Source organism: Ciconia boyciana, chromosome 10 (genome assembly GCF_034638445.1).
Source record: "Ciconia boyciana chromosome 10, ASM3463844v1, whole genome shotgun sequence".
Taxonomy (NCBI): domain Eukaryota; kingdom Metazoa; phylum Chordata; class Aves; order Ciconiiformes; family Ciconiidae; genus Ciconia; species Ciconia boyciana.
The window spans coordinates 21,877,426-21,903,375 of NC_132943.1; the positions used below are offsets into that span (position 1 = coordinate 21,877,426).

General features: G+C 35.0%; 1 protein-coding gene across 1 annotated transcript in view; it reads right to left on the reverse strand.

Annotated features, from left to right (window-relative positions):
• Positions 1 to 375: 375 nt before the first annotated feature.
• The window catches only part of LOC140657256 (sodium channel protein type 2 subunit alpha-like), a 97,059-nt gene continuing 71,484 nt past the window's right edge, over positions 376 to 25,950 (reverse strand). The window contains exons 19-28 of the mRNA XM_072874004.1: positions 19,254 to 19,371; positions 17,176 to 17,330; positions 15,753 to 15,926; positions 10,477 to 10,599; positions 9,927 to 10,208; positions 7,410 to 7,463; positions 6,467 to 6,604; positions 3,344 to 3,448; positions 2,661 to 2,931; positions 376 to 2,295 (exon numbers count right to left, since the gene is read on the reverse strand). Coding sequence (XP_072730105.1) covers positions 1,112 to 2,295; positions 2,661 to 2,931; positions 3,344 to 3,448; positions 6,467 to 6,604; positions 7,410 to 7,463; positions 9,927 to 10,208; positions 10,477 to 10,599; positions 15,753 to 15,926; positions 17,176 to 17,330; positions 19,254 to 19,371 — 2,604 coding nt within the window. The 3' untranslated portion in view covers positions 376 to 1,111. The remainder of the gene's footprint in view (positions 2,296 to 2,660; positions 2,932 to 3,343; positions 3,449 to 6,466; positions 6,605 to 7,409; positions 7,464 to 9,926; positions 10,209 to 10,476; positions 10,600 to 15,752; positions 15,927 to 17,175; positions 17,331 to 19,253; positions 19,372 to 25,950) is intronic.

Consider the following 25,950-nt stretch of genomic DNA (forward strand, 5'->3'; position numbering starts at 1 on the left):
TCCCAAAAGGTACTTTGTTATCAATTTATACACATAGCTTTGATTATTGTCCTAAGTGGGATATATTCATGTGAAATAAGGAGTGTAGAAACAGACTTTGCAATGAAATATGGAAGCTACTCATGAAATTACAGGGTCTACAGTTAAAAAAAGAAAAGAGACTACCACTTTTTTTATTTCAGTAATTATCTGTAGGCACAATTTGGCATTCATAGGTTTTCTGTGAAAAGAACTGTTTAAATCTCTCAGAAATTATGAGATAACTTAGACTCTGAAAGTAACCATGTTTTTTTCATAGTTTCACATTTTTCAAAACAGGAGTTGTGTGTGTAACACCATTTATTTAAATCACTGTACCTGAAATTGACTGTATCATAAATTAAGAATTACTAAAAAGTATTAAACGTAAGTATATTAAAACCAAGAGACTAAACTACCAACCTCTTTTCTGTGAAAATTATTCCCTTGTTTTGTTTTCTGATAAATTTTCTATCTATATTCTGTTCTTTTTTAACATTTGCTGTTGATTTGATCTAGATCTTGAGGCTCATAATCTGGAATCTTGTTTTCCTGCTTTTAGAATTGGCTTGAAGAGAACTATCTTCACACTATGATGCCATAATTATGTATTCCTGACATTTGTGTTCCTCTGCAAGAGTATTTAGTTTTTTTCTCAGCACAACAGAATTACAAATAGCAGTATGTGAATTAAAGCAAATGAGATCACGAAAAAATTGACACACATAGAAGATACACAGGAGATTAAATGTACAGAGTGGATACACTTATTCCACAAAAATACAGACTTATTAGGACTGGTAATTTTGCATTCCATTAAGGGTTCCTACAGTCCAAGTAGAACTTTTGTGTCTCCTCTCCATTAGTGCCAGCTGATAATAAAAACTATTCTTCTGGCAAAGCTGTTTCCCTGTTACACACTGAGAGTTTGCTAGTGAAGGGTCATTGTCGTGGTACAGGCACCGACTGTAGCAGTGGGTAAATATGTAAAAACTTGTAATTTTGGCATAATCCTCCAATAAGAGTGCTATTGATAAAAATGTCATCTTCTCGGGCTTGTGAACATTTGTCATGGACAACCTCTTTATGTCTTTTACTTTTTATTTCCTTTTCTGTCTTTCCCCTTGTCTTCTTTTTCTGATTTGTCATCTTCATATTTTTCTTCTTCTGCTTTTGTTACACTATCATAAGAAGGTGGAGATGTGGTGGATGCAGACATATCCATTTTCTCTGGAGGTGAGTTTTCACTTAGCTTACCAATAATTGTATCTTTTTTGATAAGCAGATCAACTCCATCTTTCTGATACATAAATGAAAGTTTCTTTACTGACTGTCTTAAAAGATAACGTCTGTAAGCACGCTGAATGATAGTAGCAGACACCTCCTCCTGTTTTCGTTTTAATGTAGTTGTAATTGGTTCATAGGAGACTTTTGAAGGATTGGCTGCCATAAACCGATCTTCCATCTGTATTCTGAGGGCATCCACCTCATCACTTTCTCCCAAAACACGCTTTGTGAAAGCAAACAAGATGTCAAGGCAGTGAATTCTGTCACCACTTACCATGGGCAGATCCATTGCAATAAGTTGCATGGTGTTTGGTTTTGGTATAAGAAGAGGAGGATCCAGAGAAGCTACAAAATCAGACAATTTGCTATATTCTATGAATTGTGTTGCATCTGGATCATATTTTTCCCAAACCTCATAGAACATCTCAAAGTCATCCTCACTCAAGGGTTCAGCGCTTTCTTCAGTAGCAACACCAAAGTTCTCCAAAATCACAGCGATGTACATGTTCACCACTACCAGAAATGATATGATAATGTAGCTGACAAAGAAGAAAATCCCAACGGAAGGGTTGCCACAGTCACCTTTCACGGAGCTCCCCGGATGAGCTTTGTTAGGGTCACAGTCAGGCTCCCCACTGTTAAGAACTGGGGCTAGCAAACCATTCCAGCCAGCAGATGTGGTAATTTGGAATAGGCAGATCATGCTGTTGCCAAACGTTTCAAAGTTGAACATGTCATCTATACCAGCTTCCCTCTTAACATAGGCAAAGTTGGACATGCCAAATATCGCATAGATAAACATGACCAGGAACAGCAGCAGACCAATGTTGAACAAAGCAGGGAGAGACATCATCAAAGCAAAAAGCAGAGTGCGGATTCCCTTAGCGCCTTTAATGAGACGCAGGATTCGACCGATTCTGGCAAGTCGTACAACTCTGAACAAAGTGGGGGACACAAAGTACTTCTCAATCACGTCAGCTAGAAACATACCTGTGAAACATAAAAATAAAATTAAAAGGGTAACATTTTATCACAGATTACATTTTCCACAACAAAGTATGAATAAAGAACAACTCTATGTGTGGAATTAGTGGAAATTATAATTGGAAATAAATTTTATCTGCTATGGGTAATTTTAGCTTTTTTCCCAGCACTCTGAGGAAAAAAAAAAAAGGGAGTATTAAAATTGATATAGAATTATTAAGAAAGTTACTACTCTGAAGTATGCTTTTCTTTTCCTAAATAATCAGGGGAAATTAAAATTAAGTATTTCCTCTAATCTGCCAAACTTGATGGATATGAAGCATTTAATACATGTCTTACTATATTTCATTTTGAATATAAGAATTTCTTACCTACTATTGAAAGAATAACAACTACAAAATCAAAAATATTCCAGCCAATGGTGAAGTAATAATAACGGAGTGAGAACAGTTTGAAGACACATTCACCAGTGAAAAGGACAACAAAGACCAAGTTAATCCAGTATAAAATTTTTTGCATCAGTTCACTCTGGTCATCTGTTTCTATCATCATGGTGACCATGTTAAGACAGATGAGAACCATAATGGTGATGTCAAATGCTTGCTTTGTTACAATATCAAACACCAGACCTTGCAATTTGTTCTGAGGGGAGAAAAAAGAAAAGGTGATAGTATCTTGTATGTAATGAACATCCTTTTCCTCCCTCCCATTTCCTTTTTCCTCCCCCAAAATATACAACCAAGCAAAAGGCTGAAAAATCTAAGAAAAGCACTGTCCAGTAACTTCTTTATTTTCCAGCTCTAAATTTTCCCCTCAAAACCCAACTGGTTTCTATTTCTTCAGATTCTTTGATTCTCTACTTCCTCAGGCATAACAAATATGAGAGAATTTTCCTGCAGAACAGAAATACATACATGTTTCCATTCCGAATGAAGGGCTAACTTGAATTAGGCCTAAACCATTTTAGAGTTAAGGGAGAAATTTTTTGATAGTTAATGCACTGCTGCAATTTCTTCCCAAATGTAGATGATACAAGAACAGCACACATTCTTACCGCTGGTCTAGGTATAGGTTTTTGTGGTTTCTTGGAGCCTAGCTTCTTCATTGCATTGTAGTATTTCTTTTGTTCTTCTGTCATGAAAATGTCTTGACCTCCAAGGTAAAATAATAAAAGTAGAACTGATTACAGCCAAGCCTTTAACTCCATTAATTCACGGTGTTGCAGAACATGGTTTTTATGAACCATGTATCCATTCTTATATATTGTTACCCCACCCAAAATATAGTAATTATATCAAAGATTGTTAAAATATCTGACAAGTCTTGATGGAAAAATAAAACAAATTAAGGAACAGAGAAAAACCCCAGAACTTCTGTCTATTTGTTATTAAAAAAAATTACATACCCGATTAATTTAATACGTACAAAAAAACCTTGTAAAAATATACATTCCATACTTACTTATAAATCTAACTGTAAGTCAATCAACCAGAAACAAAAAAAGCTTCAAAGGTAGAAAGATTCACTGAGAGCTGATATGCCTTCAGGGAAACCATATGAGGAAAAAGAAACTACTGATGTTACTTTTCAGGATGCACGTTTTATCATGAGTACAGGTATCTCAGTTCAGATAGGGTTTTGCCACAATAATACTTCCACAGTGTATATGAGCCTTGACCATGCCCCTACATTGTACAGAGATCATCAGAAACATGGGCTTACTCTGGGGTTTCTTGCCTGAATAAGAGGACAGGAGTCTGAGTAAAAGGGTATCTAGACTGGTATGTGTAATACACATATGAAAACACTTGGAAGAAATACAATTTATGTTGACAGGTAACTTCTTTTTTTCTTTCATGCATTTGTTTGTAAGTACATTCCAGGTATGCATGATGCCAAAGCAGTGGCATTTGGAAATGAATTTCAGAGTCACAGGTGATTCTGTGACTTTGTCACACTGCCTTTGTCAAATACAGTGTCAATCTTATTGAGAAAGTAATGATGAATCTGGATGAAGATGTGTTTGAGTCTTTCAGCTGTGGCTACATATAGGCATGAAGATTTAGAAGTCAAAAGGGATCTTGTTTAGCGTGCTCTCCTCATAAGCTAAATATTCAAGTAAAATTCAGTTCTTGGAGAGTAAGGGTCTTCGAAGAAAAACAAGAAATTAATTTGCTGATTATGGTGGAAATGTGATGTGACTCTGTCAGGAGATTTTACCCCATGGGAAATAAAAAAAAAAAAAAGCTATAAAAGAACTGGCATTGAACCGGGCATTTTTTCTGCTGCCTCACTGATGTAATGGCTACCAAGAGTGAACAAATCATCACCATCTCAGTGTGCTGTCCATAGGGAGAATAGCAGTCTCAGGATGAGATACACTTTATATGCCTTTGAGGACTGTAATGGTTAGGAATTTGACAGTTAGTGGAACATTTTTTTCCCCATGGGAACTAATGTAATAAAAGAAGGATGCACACAGGGACCAAAGAAATGCACACAGTTTAACTACACAGGGACAGTATATTGCAACATGAGGTCTTTCCCATTCATATCCCAACAATATTACCCAAAATGGAGAGATCTCAGTGATGCGAAGGCAGAACTAAGACAAAAAAAATACTGCTTCATAGCCATGCACCATGTGATCTGCACATTTCTATGATCATGGATGCATCTATAAATTCAAAAGACAGGCAACTAATGTTTGCTAATTTTCTACATGATACTGAAGAATAGCATGTAGATAGAATTTTCCCCAGCCTAATTGTTGTCCTTTGTGATATCTGCAGTATTTGGCTTTCTTGGTGACAGTTACAACAGCTACAAATGTACAAGGGGTGTATACCACACTGCCAGAAAAAGCCCTTTAGCAGGAACCGTTCTCTGCCTTCCGAGTCATAATGACTACAGTAGACAGTGTCTGCCAAGTGAACTTATAGAATTTATAATCACCTCGTTACTGAGTAAGGTCGCCTTGTTACATACAGACTGCCAAAAATGTCAATAGCATGGATATAACCTTAGTTTTCCTCTCCAAGGATAAGAAAGTGAACCACCTTCCTCTCAAGTACTGTAAGCCCCTGATGTTTATTCCAAGGGATGTGCAAACATCTTGGAGGATGAAGATGTCATCAGGTTTGGAACCACAAACTCATCCTTTCTATTATGTGGGTCTGCAGATAAGAGACTAAAAGGATCTGAAGAAGCCACATATGAAGCTGCATACTCCAATCTCTAGTGGAAAGATTTACTGGAAGTTTCCACTGCAGTAAGTCTAGCAATATCTTTTTTCAGTACAATGACTCAAACTTGACAAACCATCTAGAATCACAAATGAAGAAGTTATGTACTGCCTTGCTATTGCTTAGCTCACTTTTTTAAAAAAATCAATATTCCAGTATGATTCTGTTCCAAATGTGTACAGAAAAATAAGACTATTGTAGACCTTAGACAGCATTTATAGTTTAAATAGCAAGTAGAATTTAATTCACCATCATAGTCTGCATTTTAATCTATTTATATGCTCCTGGAGTTCTTGACACAATCCTATGTTCATTTGAATACTAGAAACAATTTCAGTTGAAAAGAAAAACTACACATTTTCAAACGTCAACAGTTTTCTTTCTCTTGCAAATTCACTACTAACTCATGAGACAGTTTCCCAACCCTCTCTAATCTTACAATACAGAGCAGTACTTCCAGCATTCAGCTTGTCTGTATTAATCTCCTTGTAATTGAGAAGGCCTTCACAACACTGCTATACATTATCTGTTTATCAATTTTGATATTTGTAGTTTTGCATATTCTCTTCTTCCCTGTCATCTATTTGCTTGAATTAAGTCATCTACATTTTCACATAGCTTTGTCACAGCACTGTAAGGGTAAGCGAAAAACAATACATAACTTTCTGATGTACAACGTATCATTGGGCTGTACAGGGATGTGGAGAACACTCAGACACTCGGTGTAAGTTTAAATTACTTCAAATGCCTAAAAAAGCAAATATTATTATTGCATTATTTTGAATAGAATAAAAGGAAACCTTAATAGCTGATTTCTTTTTATTCTTTCTATTACTATGAGACGTTTCAGACACTCATATTTATCCTTGCATACATTTGCTGAATGCTCAATAACAATGAAGTGTTGTGAAAATGAAACATATGATACTTATCTTCTTTTTTTGTTGGTTGAAGTTATCTATGATGACACCAATGAATAAGTTTAGGGTGAAAAACGATCCAAAGATGATAAAGGCAACAAAGTAAATATACATGTACAGGTTGTCCTCATACTTGGGCTGTTTCCCTATCTATGTAACACAGAAAAACAGCAATACATTACAAATAACAGTTAAGACAAGTTACAGAATACCGAGTAGAAACAGAAGTTGCATCCAGCTGGACAGCAACTCCTTGACAAGGGGGGAAAAACAGCTGTTTTGGACCATAACCTACACTTGCCTTATCTTTGAACTCGAAAATCTATTCAGTACAGGTGTCTGTAATTGCACACACAGACCTGCCATTCCTTCCCTTTCTGTCTGCCAGTTCCTCTCTAATGACATATGATGTTTCATGTAATTTCTAATAAATTTGACAGAAGTGTGCAAATTTCAAAAGCAATTCAGTTCTTATTGACTTTATGTAAATCAGGAGCTGGATAGAGGAGAGATGCAAACAAATACCAGCATTAACAGAAAAATAGGCAAAATGCAGCCATTTCATTTTTTGAGATCACCAGGGTCTGCAGCTCTGGATTAGCTATTGCAGGTGATGCCACTTGATTATTTGGGTCATTTTTGGAGACACGTGAAAAACTTGTTTCCTAATCTGTACGACCTCAGTGACATAAATTAATAGGAAACTAGATTTCATTATTTTTTTATTTACAAATTACTTGTTAAATTAGGAATACTTTATGTAGTTCTACTGCTATAATTTTTTTTACCTATTAAAAGTATAGGCACTTAACTACTTTATAGTGCATAGATTTATATAGAAAATTTATCAAGGTTTTACATTTTTATTCTTTATATTTTACTTGATTTCAACTTCCATTCAAGAAGCATTACATCAATCTTATATTTAACTCAGTAAATTTTATATTGCACTCACTTCTCTAGAATCAACCGCAGCATACATGATCTCCATCCATCCTTTAAATGTTGCCTAAAAACAAAGCTTGTTAATATTTTCTATCAAAGCTCAATTTTTGTAAATATTCTAAATAAGACACTGTCTTCCGCAATGTATTTGCACCCACAAAAATAAAGAGGAATATTAAAAGTCCGGTAAGACACAAGCAAAGTATTCACAGGAAGTAATTTACTTATACTTCTCCCTGATACTTAAACACTGAATAAAATCTAATCTTCATGCAAATTCATATAAATTCTATATGGGATGAGTTGCAATCAATATCTGAGCATAACAGAAAGACTGCAATTTATAACAAGGCTCTCAGTTCTAACTTTCTGACTATCAAAAAACTGGAGGAGGACTGCAAAAATCAGCCACCATGGGTTGGCATTTTTCAGACAGAATATGCACATAGTCCTAGAAGAAACTCCAGAAGGTAAGTAGTCCCAAGAAATCTTAAGAAAATAATAGAATCATAGAATGGTTTGGCTTGAAAGGGACCTTTAGAGATTATCTAGTCCAACCCCTCTGCCATGGGCAGGGACATCTTTCACTACATCACTTCCAGTGATGGGGCATCCACAACTTCTTTGGGCAACCTGTTCCAGTGTCTCACCACCTTATCATTAAAAAAAAAAAAAAAATCTACCTTATATCCAATGTAAATCTACCCTCTTTCAGTTTAAAACTGTTGCTCCTTGTCCTGTCACTACAGGCCTTGGGAAAAATTTTCTCTCCATCTTTATTATAAGCCCCCTTTATATATTGAAAGGCCACAATAAGGTCCCCCTGGAGCCTTCTCTTGTCCAGGCTCAACAACCCCAACTCTCTCAGCCTTTCTTCATAGGAGAGGTGTTCCAGCCCTCTGATCTTTTTCTTGGCCCTCCTCTGGACCCGCTCTAAGACATCCATGTCTGTCCTGTACTGGTGGGGTCTCATGAGAGTGGAGGGGATGGGGAGAATCACCTCCCTCGATCTGTTGGCCACACTTCTTGTTATTGCAGCCCAGGGTATGATTGGCTTTCTGGGCTGCAAGTGGACATTGCCGGCTCATGTCCAAATTTTTGTCCACCAGTATCCTCAAGTCCTTCTCTGCAGGGCTGTTCTCAATCCATTCATCCTCCAGTCTGTACTGATAACTGGGGATTGCTCTGACCCAGGTGCAGGACCTTGCACGTGGCCTTGTTGAACTTCATGAGGTTCACATGGGCCAACTCCTCAAGCCTGCCAAGGTCCCTCAGGATGGCATCCCATCCCTCTAAGAGCATCAATTGCACCGCTCAGCTTGGCATCATCCGCAGACTGCTGAGGGTGCACTCAATCCCACTATCTATGTCATTGATTAAGCTATTAAATAGTATTAGTGCCAGTGCAGATCCTTGGGAGACATCACTTGTTGCTGGTTTCCACTTGGACATTAAGCCACTGACTATAAGTCTTTGAACACAGCCATCCAGCCAATTCCTAATCCATCTAGTGGGCCTTCCATCAAACCTACTCCTGTGGACTATGATATTAAGTAAAAACAAGGTAGGAATGGTATGTTTACTGGAAACATTAGATAGCTGAACCATTCTATGGAAGACATGTTACAAAAGCTAAAAGCACTGCTGTCCTCTACGCTGGTAATTTATGCAATTGCCTAGTGCTATTTAGCAATAGCTACTGTTACTTCCTGGAGCAGCCAGATGGTAGCCTGCTAGCACAATACTAACTACTAAATACTACCAGTTAGAGATTTTTAAAGACAGAATAATTACCAAATGCTTATGAGCACAAATATTTTCCCAGAAGCAGTTTGTCAAGCGAGCCCAATTAGGAATATATGTTTCTGTCCTATTGTCTCCAATTTACAGATGCTGCCTCAAAAAAAGGCTTGTGCTTAGAAACCTAGCACTAGTAAGTTCTGCAACTGCTCATCTAGAGTTTAAAAACAAGCTAAAAACTATCTCCAAAAAACCCACTTGACAATAATAAATAATGACTGGAGTGGGACTAGTAGGAATAATAAAAAGGGAAAGAAAAGAAAGGAAAAAGTGAATTTAAAAACTTTTTCTGAATCAATAGTTGGCGCTCTTGTTTGAAGATCAGATGAGCCCTAGAATGTATCTATTTGACTACCATGGTAAAAATCTAAGTCAACATGCCCTATAAGATCAAGTAAATAAAAGAAAATTAATCCTAGCTGCATTTTTTTTTTTACTAGATACTGTATTTCCGTAGAACTTGAAAAGATACTAGCGATTGGGTGCAGAGCAAAAGGAACTTTATATCCATCTGGTAGATATTAGATATTCCTCCTCTTGCAAAATGGCCATAGAACGTATCAGACTTTTTCCATAAGCAATATTAATTAGCTTCATAGAACATAATTATAAAATTGAATCCCATATCCATTCATATATTGTGAAATAACACTGAAAATTATGGAATTAAATGTTACTGCTAAAAATTAAAGCTGGAAAATTAATTTATCAAAATTTATACACTTACTACTTGAAGCAGAGAAAGATAACCAGCTCCAACATTATCGAAGTTTACTTTCACATTTTTCCACCGAACATCCGCAGCAGTGCGTGTGAGATTTTTACACGCAGATACATCACTGACTTCATCTGGTGAGAATGGCTCACCAGTTGTGGTGTTAACACAGTGATAGAACTTGCCAGCAAACAAATTTACTCCCATGATACTGAAAATTAGCCAGAATGTAAGACAAACCAGAAGTACATTCATAATGGATGGGATTGCTCCAGTAAGAGCATTCACAACCACCTAGTAAATAAACACAGAAAAAAAACTTTTAAAAAATAGTATGTAGAGCAGTAAAAAGATTACTTTTTTTTCAAATACAGCAAAAGATTTAATGTAAAACATTAAAATACACTGAAGTTATGCCAACAGAAAAGGAATAACACATGTAATACAATCAAACACACTACTGTTGGCCTTGAAAAGAGACATGCAGTTTAGTGTTCCTCCATTATTTTATAATTAGGCATATTTTTATGGATTTGCTTTACAGACTTTCTTTTTTTCTTACCCTCATGCCTTCAAAGCGTGACAAAGCTCTTAGAGGTCTCAAAGCTCTTAATGTTCGGAGGGACTTAACTGCACTCAGGTGTGAGAAACCAAGGGCATTAGCTACTAAGCTAACCAAGGAGACCTAGAGGAAACAAAACAAAACAAAACAACTTTTTTTTTTTTCTTTTATAATAGCCTCACAATACAAATGTAATCCCTAGAAGAAGAAAACTTTGATCTGGATATCACAAAAAAGTTCATAAGGACCCTAAGCTTCTAGCAAGAACAAATAAAAAAGAAGAAAAAAATTAAAAAATGAATAGAATGTTGCATGTAAATTTCAGAACAGTTTAAACAAAAAGAGACCTTCATTCTCTGGAATTTTCATCACAGAGTGCTAGTTAGAAGAATACACATCATATCTGTGCAAAATGAAGGGCAATTTGGATGAAAAGAATTTGAATAAAAGCTCATCTTCCCAATAAACTTAGCCAAAGCCTGAAATGTACTCAAAACCTAATCCCATTCTACATGACATTTTACAATACTAAACAGCTCTACGACAGACACTTTATTATAGTCATGACAAAATGTGAGCCAGCAGCATTTGCTTCTGCTAATTTGCACTTAGAATAATTCACATAATAGCAGATATATGAATAACTAGTAATTCATATTGCCTGCAGATGATGACACACTTGGAAATGGTATATACTCAGTCAGACAGGACTCAGATGCGCGACTCCTAACTGTAGTACGACAGACACAAAGAAATACCAATGTCAATACAATTACCTAAAAGCAATGCACTTAAATGCATAGAACAGTAGACAGCACTTTCCCAGGAAGTGGAGTTATGACAGAGTTAATAATTTAATTGTGAGATATGGCTTGTTGTCTCTTCAGACTACTGCAATATGGATATTTAAAAATTGTAATATCGAGTACCAGAAGAAAATTTATGTTTACCTCCATTTAGCAAAGAGTACTGTTTCCGGTGTTTGAAGTTCAAAACTGAAGTTAAAAATTCTAAGTCCAAGAATGATCAAGAAGCTGGCAGATATGTTTTAGAGTTATCTGCCTTAGAGTATTGAAATGGGTTAAACAATGGCACATTGTAAAATACAGAGACAATGAGGAAAAACTGGTTAATTTTTTATGTCTTTTAAATGTAGCATACAATGTTTTAATAAAATCAGGGGTGATTTTAAAAAATCAAGATGCAATGTTTTTTGTAAATAACACAAACTAGATAAAAACAAATTAACTCGGGGAACGCAACATCTGTGCAACAGATGAAATACAAGTCAGTGATCACTACAATGCCTTATCATGGATGACTATATACCTGTATTTATGAAATAACTCACCTAAAACTTTAGATAATTCAGCTGCTGAAGTAACTATAATTAGGCCACATAGTTCAAGAGAAGAAAATTTCATTAAAAAATGGAAAAAAGAAAACTAGGAGAAGATCCAGAAAAATAACACTTTCACTGAGCGGAATGACCTTCGTTTATGCCACCAATCTGATTTCCTATGCAAACTCAACTATAATACTCAGTTTCAGAAGACTGTTCTTTCTTTAAATTCAAATGCTAGACAAACATTTAGCACAGAAAGCATTAATCCATATGAATCCATCAAGACCTTAAGATCATTACGCCTCTAATTCTAGAGAAGATATAGAGAAAATCTGTTTCAAGTATTCCTGTCAGATAACCATATTTTCTTAGATAGTGCAGTTATTATATTTGCATATTTGCATTGCAAGAAATCCTCTTCCTGCAAGATTAGCACATCTCTACTTAATGATGCTGTAATTCTATCTTTCTTTGGAAACTAAAATGCAATTTAACAGATTGCTTTTTTCTGCTTTATTTTTTGGAGGGGAGAAAGGAGAGGGAGGATAGTTCATCTCACCACATAGTGCTGATGGCAATTAAAGCTTAATTTTTTGGGTACCTTTTGTGGATGTGTGTGCATGTGTATGCAAGCACTTTTTTTTTTTTTTTTTTTTAAATAATTTCCTCCTCTTCCTTATGTATGATCATGGTTTGGACAACTCCTGATACCAGCTCTGAACTTTCTTCCACATATAAATGTGCTAACTGTAACATTTCTGTGATGTAAAATTAGAAAATAATATTATATACTTTCACCAATACAGTAAATTAAAAAGGTGTATTGTAACAAAAAGAAGGGGAAACATAAAAAACACACTGTAATGATAGATGTAAGACAGAATCCATCCTCAGCTTCATTTCAACTTTCTGTTCTTGTAACTACCAAATAGGGCATTTGCAGAAAAGCACATTGTTAACGTAAGGTGGAAACACCTTACTTTGGATTTGTTAAACTGCTTGTGTTTTGGACAATTAATGTGCCTTGAGATTTATTTCCTCTTTTAACATTATTACTCTTGTGGAAGTCAGGGTCTAATCCACAAGAATTTTTGAAACCTTCAGTACAGCTGGATTAACAGTTCAAAAGCTGATTGTCCTACTGTTTTCTGGTGACAGTCAATGAGTTGTGTCCTCACCGAGTCTTTCACTCCAGATGGCTGTCCTCCTGTTGCATTTACACATGAGGAAGCCTTATGCAATTTCTTACTTCTAAGGGTAGTTCAAGCAAGCTGTTAAACACTACACGATCCCATGTTTGTTCTTTTTCATTCTACCCTTTGAACTTGCACGTGGAAGGCTGAGCAAAACCAGCATTTGTACTTGTTTTGGGGCTAATTATCCTTTTCTGGAAACACTGTGAACATCACAATGGGTAAGAATTTCTGTTTGTATGCTGTGAGTTCTTACCCAAAAGGGGACAGCTGGAGCCTTTAGATCAATAGGTATAGAACAGTTTGCCTAAAAAGATCCTCTAAAATGTTGCCTCACTGTGAAACACTTAATTAGACTGGTACTGGTATGACAAATTTGTTCAATGTTTAGGTGGATAGAGGCATTGGACAGGAAGATAAAGCAAAAATAGATTCAAACTATCAGCAGCACACTGCCTGTTACCTAAACCAACAGGTAAAATGCCAGCAGTAAGACAAAGAGTTAAAGTGGCTTGCTACTAGCTGAAAACAATAACAAGTAAATCTGGCAATAAAGTCAGAAAAAGCTAAGCAGACCACCACTGACTTTTTCAGGGGGATGGGCAGGGGAGGGAGGAGCAGGTTTACAACACAGGTGGTCAAACACTGGAAACAGATTGCCAAGTAAGGTGACAGAATCTCCGTTCAAAACTGGGTATCACCCTGAGCAACGTAATCTAATCTTGACGTTAGAGCTAATTTCTAAGATGGCCCTGCTTTCAGCAAGGAGCTAGAACAGAAAACCTCCAAAGGTGCCTTCCAACCTAAATTATTCTATGATCTACTGCTACAGGGTCCTAAGATGTAGGCATTCTAAGCAAGAGATGAAGATGGCTACATACAAGCACTGAAATCACTGAAAAAAAGGAATAGCCCATACCTATCCACATGGAAATACAGTATGCTTTACTAAGAATTTATCTTAAACACAATTCAAGATCAACCTTTCACAATACAGGCTCGTACAAAAATACTAATTCTGAGTACTTCTTAAATGGTAATACATTTATTTATTTATTTGTAATTTTATTTCATTTTCACAAATGACAGCTCTAATTGACAAATTGAAATGCAAATTTAAGTATCACAAGGCTCTGGAAACATACTGTCTTGGAATCCTAACAGGAAATGAGACTAAAGCATGACATCAACAATTCTATGCAAAGACAAAATCCTTCTGGATGATTGCTGCTCATTTCCCTTTAATTATAAAATTGTCACACTTTTTCATTTAACATTTGAGTTACAATTAAAAAAACCACCAGAAGTCTATGGCATCCATAAAGAAAGTGAATATATAAAAAAAAAATAATATATTCAGCCTCACTCAAAGACAGTCTTAACTTTTTTTCCCTTGCCTTGTTGAGGGTATCTGGTTTTGCAGAATTTAATCTTAAGGAAAGGGAAGAACTTCTTACACTAAGTTTCTTAGAGATCCATACATCTGTTCTGGGCATACATGTTGACTTTATATTTTGTATAAGTATATATTGGGTGTTCACAACAGAAGGAATGGCAAGGACATGAAAGGAGAAAGCTAAATATTGCATTTCCCAGAGAAAACGTATGTTCTATCTCATTTCATTCAGTTAGCCCGTCTGCTCAGAATGGGGATTCTGTGCCCCTGACCCATAACTGATGCTAAAAAAAGACTACTTGTGCCTTTCCCTCCAAAAAAGTATTTTAAAAAGAGCATTACACAGGTTTCAATTCTATTGGTAGGGGACAAAATTTCTGTCCAAGATTCCAGATTCCATCTGAATAATAGACTCCTGTCCATTTGTTGAATTTCCACTCAAATGTATATGCAAAGAGAAAGAACTCCTTTATAAGAACATATCATGCAATGTCACTAATTTCATTCATTTCTTTGGAGTGCAATTTCAACACTACTTTTTATTGTGATTGTTGATAAACATTAGTTCTGTCACCTAAAACCTGGCTTTTTTTCTTTTATAAGAATTCAGAGAGGCAAGAAGAGGCATTCTCTATGATCAGAGACAGAGCCAAACAAAACCAAAATAATTTCAGCTTCCAAAAAATAATCTTTAGAAAGTCATGTGTCAATGAAAAGTGGAAGAAGTTGCACTGAAATTAGCCTTGCAGCCTAGTACACAGTGAGCACCATAACAATCAAAATGAGGATTGTGAATGAATGATTCCCACCTTTTTATATTGATCCATAGGACATCACTTGTCGTTTTCCTCAGTCCTTCTCTTTACTCCAATTGCTGCCTCCTTGCCCTCACCCCTCTCTTTTTGCTGTCTTCTTGATTTCCTGATACCATTCTCCCATGCAGTTCTTTGCCAGTGACTCATTAAGCCCAGGATCAACTGTCCTACCCCAACCCCATGTGCTCACTTAAATCTCCCTTTCCTTTCTGTGTCTGCTTCCTCCTTGTTCTCTGTCACCAAATCCAGAAGACTGAAGTCCAATCAGCTGATCGTCCTCACTCACTGGTTGGGAACCAGTGCAGTAAAACATAGACAGAACACATGGACTCAATGACAACATAAATATAAAGGCAGATTTAATTACTCACTGAATAATTACAATGGAATCTTATTCACCAATATGTCATTTTCTGTTCTTTTAAACCCAATTTATATTCTTCACTGTATATATATGCATCAGATTGGAGTCACATAAAAGGACCTGCCTAAACAGGAATAGGCTACTTAGAAAGTATAGTACCTACATCAACAATCAGGAAGTCCAGCCAGCACCAAGCATTAGTGAAATAAGTTTGAAAACCATAGGCCACCCATTTTAGCACCATTTCCAGAATAAAGACATAGGTGAAGATTTTATCAGCATAATCCAGCATGATTTTTATAGTCTTGCGCTGTTCAATATATATATCTTCGAAAGCCTGTGAAGAATGGGTTGCATGTAAGTCAGATATTCATAGGTCTTTGCAAACTACAAATTAAGCCAAAAGAACTGAATTAAAAGTGGCAAAGTAAAATCACTTTCAACTTCAGATGTTTTACCTTGAAAAGCCATCATGAGCAGAGATTACAATTGCATTCTTTCTGAGTTTTAGATTTTATCATTGCCTGATAATGGAATTACGATATAATTACTGAAGTTGCCAAAAAGGTTTTTAGAAATTTCAGTAATAGTCAACACAGAATTACAATTTGTCACCCTGAAAAGCCCAGTCAGGCTCAGTGAGAAGGCAGCCTCCTGATTATAATTAATTCAACTAAAAAAAGAGAATAATGAGCTACAGTGACTGAATATTATGTTGCTGCTGATCTTGGCTGAATTCCAATATTGGGTGTTGGTGACAAGGTTTTGGTAGCAGGAGGCTTGCAGGGGTGGCCACTCTGAGAAGAGGTCAAGGGCTGCCCTGTGCTGGCTCCACAATGAACCCACCACAGGAAGCAGCTGAGCCCGTCAGCGAAGCTGGTGGTACCTCTGGGAAAACATATTTAAGAAAGGGCAAAACACCACATGGCAGTATGAGGACTGAAGAAAAAAGTGAGAGAAACTACCCTGCAAACACCAAGGTCAGAGAAGGAGGAAGGGACTTGGTGCTTCAGGTGCCAGAGCAGAGATAATGGCAGTATATATCAAATCCTATGTCAATCAACAACCAAAAAGAACCCAATACTTAGTAGCTGAGTGAAGGACTAAATGTCACTAAGAATAGTATAAAGGAATTCAAGGATTCCTATGTAACAGTCTAGAAATACTGAAACTAAAACTAAAGCAAAAAATTGCCTGAGAACATGATGAATTCAGTATCTGTACTGCTTTTGGGGATGACTTTAATTTGAAGTATAATAATTGTTCCAGTCATTGCATACAATTAGTTTGTCTGATTCTTATAATTTCTTAAACAAGATTTTTAGTGTAATCCTTTTCATAAGCACCCTCACAACCACATATCACCTTGTATTCACCGAAAATGCATCTGCAGAATGTTATTTGACAGCAGAATTTTAATGACTTATTTTATATGCACTACCCAAAATATTCTGGGAATTTAGTTCTAAGCTCTCTTTCAAGCCAACTTTGCATTTTTTTCTTAATGAACACAGATGTGTTATAATACTCTCTTTGATAAAAAATTTTTTATAGGTACTGTTTCTATGGGTGCAAGCTCTACTCACCAGAGCACCACTGCTGAGAAGAATCATGAAAACAATGAATGTTTCAAACCAGTTGTGTTCTACTATCTTGTAGCAGGTTTTTCGAAGGTTCCACCAGATTCTTCCTTTTGTGCTTTCCATACTGCCTTTACAGCATTTAAACTTCCTTATACAGCCTAATAATACAAACAACAACAAATTGTTATACGGTAGAATTTTCATTATCCTGAAAAAGCAAAATCACTCTTAACTAGCTCCTGTTTCATGAGGTAGTGAGCACTTCAAATTACTGCATGCTACTTAAAGCATCCTTATCTTCTCAATTTGATACTTTGTAAGTAGGTAAACTTGCATGTACACAATTTTTCTACTAACCTTGATGCTACATCAAGCTTAGAATCAAAAAGAGTCATCTAATTGAGCTGATTTTCATTTATAAACACATTTTTAAAAATTATTTTTCATTTCTATACACATAATCAAAGAACATATGAGAATTGTCATGGAGTAGAAACAAAGAGCATAAACACATAGCAACTTTCACATGAACTAGTTCAAGAGTACAGCAGCTTCTTTAAAAGTCCTTTTTGTCTCTCACCTAAGGTTCAAATAAATCATACAGATGTAAACACCCTTTATTTTATTATACTGAGGAATGACCTCTGCTTCAAGGGCTGACTAAGGATACCTCTTTCATGACATAAACATGTGATTTAACTGGAGACTGTGAGAGCTTTTCCATGTGGTACAGATTTGTGGCAACCATCCATGGAATGCTGCCTCACCTTGGAGAGCTCCCTACCTTATCATGGGGCCTCAAGGCACAGCTTTAAATGAACCTCAGTATCTGCCTGGCTAATAGTAGTCTCCTTATTTCTTTAAAAACAATTAATCACATGGAAACATAACCAAGTTTAAACGATTTTAATGGGTCCCAAAGGCAGTATTCTAGTTTTCCTGTGAGTGTCATTAAGTTCATATGTTACAAGTAAGTTACATTGTATTTCATCAGCTCAGATAAAACAGCTACCACTGTGAAGAGCATGATTTACCTTACCTTCAACTACTCAAAATGCCTACATTATGGAAAAATTAATCTTATGCCCAAGGATTGATAGACATCACATAATATAAGGATAAGGAAGAACTGTAATATTATGTGAAATTATTTGAGTATTTTTTTTTTATCAAGAGCTTGATATATTCAAATAGCCCCACATTCCAAAACAATTTTGTTTTTTTAAAGATGAGTGAAATAATATTTCAAAGGCCAAGAGTCCTAGCTCAAATCAAAGGTGTCTTCATAACAGTAAATCAAAAAGCATGGATAGGACAGGAGAGTTAATCCTGGAACATATTTTGTTTTGAATGATTTTAATAATGACTTAAAAGGAAAGTAAAATCTGTAATATCACAAAAATGTGAAATACATTCCTATACAGTAAATTTCAGTAGTCCCCTAAAGGATATAGCTATACAGAACTAAAACAAATGGAAAAATCTAAGGACACACAAGTATGCTGTTAAGACTTCTTTACTTGAATAAAAACATAGGATCTCATTCACCTGTTGCATCCCACATTATATTCATGCACCCCTTGCCCCCATTAATGGTGTAATGTCAAGATAATAACTCTACTGTTTGAGTAAAATTTTCCAAGATCTGAATCATCCACTGGATTGCTTTCTAGTGCTATGAAAGGACCATGGGTAATCACATGATTCTGGTTTAAATTTCTCAGTGAAGTGAACCTGGTGTAGGGTTTGGTCTTGCAGATTTCACTACTGAGAATGTAATTTAAATCAACAGGATTACTGATTGCTGAGAATCAGTTTACAGAATTGTGCCTAGTTTTTATTTAAAAATACTATAAATTATCACATACACACATATTTAACTTTGCATCACACAAATGGCTCCATGGACTTCAGTACAACTGTCTACAACAGGCAAAATTAATCATACTGTAAGACTTGACACACTAGGATCCAGGACTGCTGTAGCAAATAGCTTCCTTGTACTGCCAATGCTTTTTGCAAACCACCAAAATGTAATTGCTAACCCTAAATTTTATTTCTATACCTTCTGTAAAACATACCTTCTGTAAAGCATGCCTGTAGCTCTGATGCTTTTTCTGGTTCAGTTTCAGCTTTTTCTTCTCCAAAGAGAGCTAAATTAACTGTACTTCCTTCCGATGAGCTGGAAGAATTTAGCTTCTGAAAATAAAATTCGGTAACAGTTATACTTTACTAATATTTACATTTTTAGAACTGTAATTAACTTAAGCATGCAACATTGTGTGCAAGTAATAATAAGAACAATATTTGTCACCAGAAATACACACAAACATCCACATATAGCAGTCAATGCTGTTGAAATGTGTATAAATCATCCACTTTCTACCTAGAGACTGCAAGGCGTATCATGTAATCTTTAATGGAATTTCAGAATTTCTGGTCTAAATATAGTACAGTGTCATCATTCATCAAAGTTTACTACTACCAAGTAGATTTTCTGATACATACTCTATTTATTTTGTTTTCTACTATTATTTTCTTACTATAATTTCTCTTGCTACATTTTAAACCAATACCAGTTATATTATATACTTTAAGATTATATATGTTGGTAGCTACTTTCATTAGAGCAGTCTCCTCAACCTGAAGACAGTAAATCCTGACAGCAAAAAACTTTAAATTGTGTCAGAGTAAACTGTCTGAAGGAGAAAATGTAGCAGACTTTTAAGGACTGATTTTATTTCAGTGCCCATTATTGATAATATAAAAATAAAGGAAATTAATTATCAGTTATTTTTGACTGGCATCTTAAACATCAGTATGATGCAAGCTAACCACTTCTGGCATATGTGACAATTTATAATAAAATATGGTTACCTTTGACCACAGATAAATTTAGTTATTTTTTGTTTTAAGATCATTCTTATGATCTAGATTGGAAAATGCTAAAGTAAAATCAGGATTAATATGAAACCTTGTTTCAGATGTGAATTTGAACATTACCCTCAACACATTCATAAAACAAATTGAGCCTGCCCTATCTTAACCCATAATTATCACTACCATATGAACACTCTTTATGTTTTTTCATATATACTGATAAATTTCAAAATGGAAAAGTATGATAAATACATTTCAACTGGCATTAATTTGCATTCTTTTTAGCCCATGCACATATGTATTACATTGTGCATTCTGAAACTACCCATTACTCTGGTACACATACCTGTACAGTTAACACCCAGAAAGAAAGGAATTTTTCTGTTTCGTTTTAATAATTAAAATTACATAAGTCACATTAGTACAAAAAAAAATACAAATAAAAGAAGAAGCCTTAATTTTTTTTTTTTTTTGTAATCTGCATGTGTATTGCAAAAGTCCATAGTCTGGAGATTTTAAAGGAAGATGCGGTGTCCTGTACACTTGATCTGAGTATGAGTACCAAACTAAGTCAAAGTAGTTCTGGTCACAGCATTCTCTGACATTTTACAATGTTATTATCAAGAAGTATGTAACATCAGTAATGAATTCACACAACTAAATGTCTGTAGGGAATGATGTAAGCACACTTTGTAAAACAGCCTCGGTTTTGTAGAATTAACACCATTTTCATTAATTTAGCTAGACTTGCATGATCAAGAGACATTTAAGATATAAAAGCAGACAAGTTACAGGCACTATCCAATCAAGCTATATTTAAACCTCAATAGCAAAATGTGAAAGAACAAAATTATTTTAGGAATTAAATAAATTTTTTTGCTATGTTTGCGAAAGAAGACAGAGAAAATTTAATAAGAAGAAGTAACCCAGTGTTCTGCATTAACTTTTATTAAAAATGATTCAGTAATATTGCCTACTTTGCTGCTACTTTAGAAACTGATTACCTGGAATAGAACCCCCAAATTACTTATATTTAATGTAAACATCTCTTTTCATTTTTAGTAGCATTGATTTTAAAATATCAATATTCACAGCAAACATCTTTTCTTATCGCTAATTCTGCTGAACCTGAGGATAGCACTATATACCTCCATCATTTTATTAATATGCTGCTTTCATCATTCCATGATATAGCATATACATTGCAAAATGTTGCAGCAGTGGTGGGTAAACTGAAATAATGAACTGAATTATAAAGGAAATTACTAATTTAAAATTTTTTTTTTTTTTTTAAGACTAAGGAAGTTTTGTGTCATATTGCTAATAAAAATTAAAACCAACATGAAGTACCCTGGGTCATTTGAACTGTAAGCTACTTAGTACACCGTTTGAGCAGATGACATGAATTCAACTGAAAGAATACAGCTTTTTATGAATTAACAACATTAAAGGATGAACAACCATAAATGGAAAAGAAACTTAAAAGAATCAAGGCATTTAGAATGTGAAGTTATATGTCTCACTTAATACATGGCAGAAGAATCAGAGATGAGAGAAATTTTTTATTTTTAGTTAAGAAAGGCAATTTTCTTGACTCTAGAAATCAAATTAGAGGCTCAATGAACTATTTTGATATAAAGGACAGGTAGCCTGGTTCCCTCTTTCTTCTCAGGACAGTGTAGGATATAATCCTGTGCTTGAAGAGTTACAGATTTAATTAAACATGGGTTATCTTTTTCATGTAGGGTGCTCATATTTTTCACTAAGATGAAGGTAACAAACAACAAAAAAACCAGACAGTAAAAAGCAATATGCATAGAAGAGTTTCCTGTTCTAATTAAAAATTCAGTTAGTTACTTTGCTATGTACAAAGTTCACAGAGATCTAATTTTGTGAACCACTCCAGGAACAGGACTTTTAGGAAAGACAGAAATGTTCCTCCTTCACCTTCCAGAGCACTTAGCTGCTGTTCAAAGTTTACCAAACTAAGGTAAGAAGGCCTCATTGTATACACGCTAAGCACTGGACCAAATGGGTCAACTCATGTACTGAAAAGCTGCCTTTACATTTGCAAATCATCAGCTAAAACACTTTTGTTAGAGAAAATTCCCTCAATAGAATACCTTTGTTCTTTTTCACTGTTAGCAGTGGAAAGCTATTCAGATTTTGAATACATTAATTTCTTCAATACAAATATCTACTGTACTGTTATAAGGTCAAAATTTGGAGCTCATGATCTTTCTTTTTTCCTGAAGGAGTCAAGGTATGATGGCACAAATACTTCCAATAATGATGTTACTACTACAAACTGTCCCACTGAAGCCTCTTAGGATTGCTTGAGGTAATTAGTAAAGAGTCAATCTTTAGTGAGCATCATCTTAAAAATAATAAAAGAAAGTGTACACAAAATTGCAGATAAAGACTTTAAAGAAAACTCCATAATAAAAGCCAATAACAAGTAGGCCACTGATTATTCACATGGTGCAACCTACTGTGCACTGAACTTACAAGTCATTCACATTTTGATATTCAAATAGTAAAGGAAAATCTGATATGTTTCTCAACCTCCAAAGCAAAGAACAAATGTACCAGCAATACAGCTGTTAATATGCGGAATAAAAGGGAAGCAATGTCTTGTGTAATTTAAAAAAACCCAAAACAAACCCACAGGAAGACTGTGCTGTGTATTCTTATCTTCTCATTTATTAAGGATCTCTCTCTCTCTTTTTTCTTTTTGATTTAAGTAGACTGAGTCTCTTTTTGTTGGAGAAGGAGGTAAAGAACTGCAGTAAAATGTGAAAGACCATTGTCGATAACAGCGCTTTGGAGAGTATATTCAGGAACCTCTTAGAAAAGAGGATCCAAAAATATTACTATGTAGAAATGCAACAGAAAATCTTAGCTTACACTGTTACACTGCTTATATTCTATCAGTTGAATATTTTCCTGCTTAATCAGATCTATTTTCAGCAGGAAATACTTCTTCAATAAAAACAATCTCATTTTTCCATTTAGTCTCAACTATTAATTAAACAACAAAAAGGACACAAAGCATGTTTTTTGTAATCATAATCTTTACTACATCAGCTTGACTTATCACTGAGTGTGGTACTCTTTAGTGTAAGCACAGTTGGTAAAGTCACTTTTATTGGGATCTTTTTATTTAGCTTTTTCTGAAAGAATAAAAGTAAGTATGTCTATAAATAAGGTTTGCAAATTATTTACCTTTTAAAGAAACCAACAGTATTGTCCATAGAAAATACTTAGTTTTTTTCACCAAACTGAAACCAAAACCTACGTCTCCTATTCTACGTTACTTAGAAAAAAGAAAAAGGCATGCATATCTATTTAAAAAAAAAAAAAAAGCATCACCTCATTATGCAAGGAAGGTTACAGTAAGACAATGTGACATCCAAATGAAAAAGATTCAGGTATTTTTCAGTCAAATGATTACAAGCCCCTGGTTTACTATTTTGCATGCTGTTCTACACCTGTCCAGATTCATGACAGCAGAAGCTGGAAGCAGGAGCAACGTCACATAAACAATATCCATCAAATCATCCCCCCATACTTAGCCCCAGTAGGATGGGATACTACCCCATTCTACTCTCCCCTACCTAAGTGCCTTTTCTAAAATGGTTTGGAAAAATCCCCAGAAAGTTATTTCTCCATTCCATCTTTCTGAATAGCTTACAGGCCCCCTGAGCACAAAAGTGAGACCTGAAATATTTCCAATATATAATACAGTGCAAAAGAATACATGAAAGATAATGCAGGATCCACAACAAAACAACGTGAACAAAATTTGTACTTGGAAAAGGAATACCTCAATGACCCCTAAATGGCAAGGAGCAGAACTGCCCAACTATTCAGAAGAGATCATCAGGAATAAGAAACATAACTTGGTAAAATTAAGGTTTGTTTTACAGTTCTGGAGTTCCTCAGTTTAGAGGTTTGGGAGTGTACTACTTCCTATTTTGTCTTTTTAACAATTGTCTTAATTTTAGCCTTATCTTGGATGTTCCTAATTTTTATATTTCTTTCTTGGTTGAACTTCCTTATTTATATCATTTTAAACCACACAGATTTATTTAGACACCTACATAGAATCCTACATAGAATTTTGGCTTGAAATTATGTTTTATGTCTTTCTAAAAATAAAGCAACTGGATTAAGTTCACAAAGAAACAATTATCATGATTAAGAGAAAAACTGATATAAATGATTCCCTAACTTTCAATCTAACAGACATACACAAAATTCATGAGTAGAATATAACTAAATTATTACATCCATATTCAGAAGGACTATGCATATGTATAAAAAAATATATTGATTGTTCCCAGGAGTGTATCTTTCATCCTATATTTTAACTTCTCTTATATGAGAAAACTGGAATGTAAATTATAAAAACATTGTGAACAAACATGAAACAATTTATATCAAAAGATATAAACATTTTAGCATACAAGTAATTGTTTATATGTAATATTACAAAGGCATTGGTCAACTGAACATGATCAGAAAGTGTTCATAATTACATGACAGCTTAAAAACATGGTTCAACAGATGAACAGAAAAATTCAAGTGAAGATTACCTTTCCATTTTCATAAAATCATAGGCTGTTAACCTCTTTTAAACTTGAACAGTCTTGATGCTTAATTGTTCAGTTAACAATAATAAAAACCTACAAAGCATGCAGGTTATGCCACGGAAGTAGTACAGAAAATACCAAAGATGTAACAAGGAGAGAGGAACATGTTGGAGTTGCCCTCAATCATGCTGTGACGTGAGTCATGGGACTCAGTTTACAGAGCGGCTGTGCATGTTTCCACTAACATTGCAATGGATGGGGAAAAATATATTGTAGCTGAGTAGCATGCAGGCCAATCAATCTCAAAAGTGATCATATATGTATGATTTGTTTAGGTAACCTGTGTAAACATGCTGACACGTTGCTCTGCCTGGTTAAAAAGCACCAGATCTGCATTCTTGACTGATCCAGCTTGATTTTACTCCTGTGAGAAGTAAGAATGGTACGCAATGAAGTTAAAACACGGTACCCTTTAGGTTGTTTGAGTTCTGGAAACAGCAGAAGTATGGATTCCTACTTATTTAAAAACATGTTTTCTAGATATGTCACACATTTGCAAAACATAGCATTTATAGCTGTTGATTAGAGCTTTAAGCATATCCAAAGACATACTGAAAGAGGTAAAATTAGCAGAATATCTGAAGCTCATAGATGTATATTGGACTTGGGCCTGAACTTAAAAAAACCCCACAAACAAACAAACAAAAAAACCCCAAAACCCCCTCCACCCCTACCCCCTACCCCCCAGAAAAAAACTCCAAACCAAAAAGACAGATAGATACACCCACACTATATTACAGCTTTAAGCATCCTCTAAATGGTAGTAATTAGACCTTTAAAATAAGAGAAATATATTTTTCCTTGCATTTCATTTTCAAGGCTATTCTTGGTCTTCACCAGATGCTAAATATGTATCTAGGATACACTTTCAGAAACTTCAGGCAAAACAAAAAATCAATCATACCAGGTCAAACACGAAAACTTCTGGGTAAGCAATTTTTCCCAGCATCATTAGCTTTATTAACTGCATGACTTTAAAAAAAAAAAGTTTCAAATAGTTTAAGGTGCATTATGGATGGTAACAGATATATAGCAATGTAAAAATGAAAACCCATGCCTAGCAATAAACCTGTAATTTCCTCAAGTACCTCACATCTATCTTTCGCTAGTCTTCTGGTATAAATCTAACCTCACTTCTCACCAATGACTTCTCAAAGGCTCATCACATGATGTAGCTATCTAACAACTCCAATATAAACTGTTCCCATTTAAAGGGAAAGTCTGAAAGAAAGAGCTGAAAAAA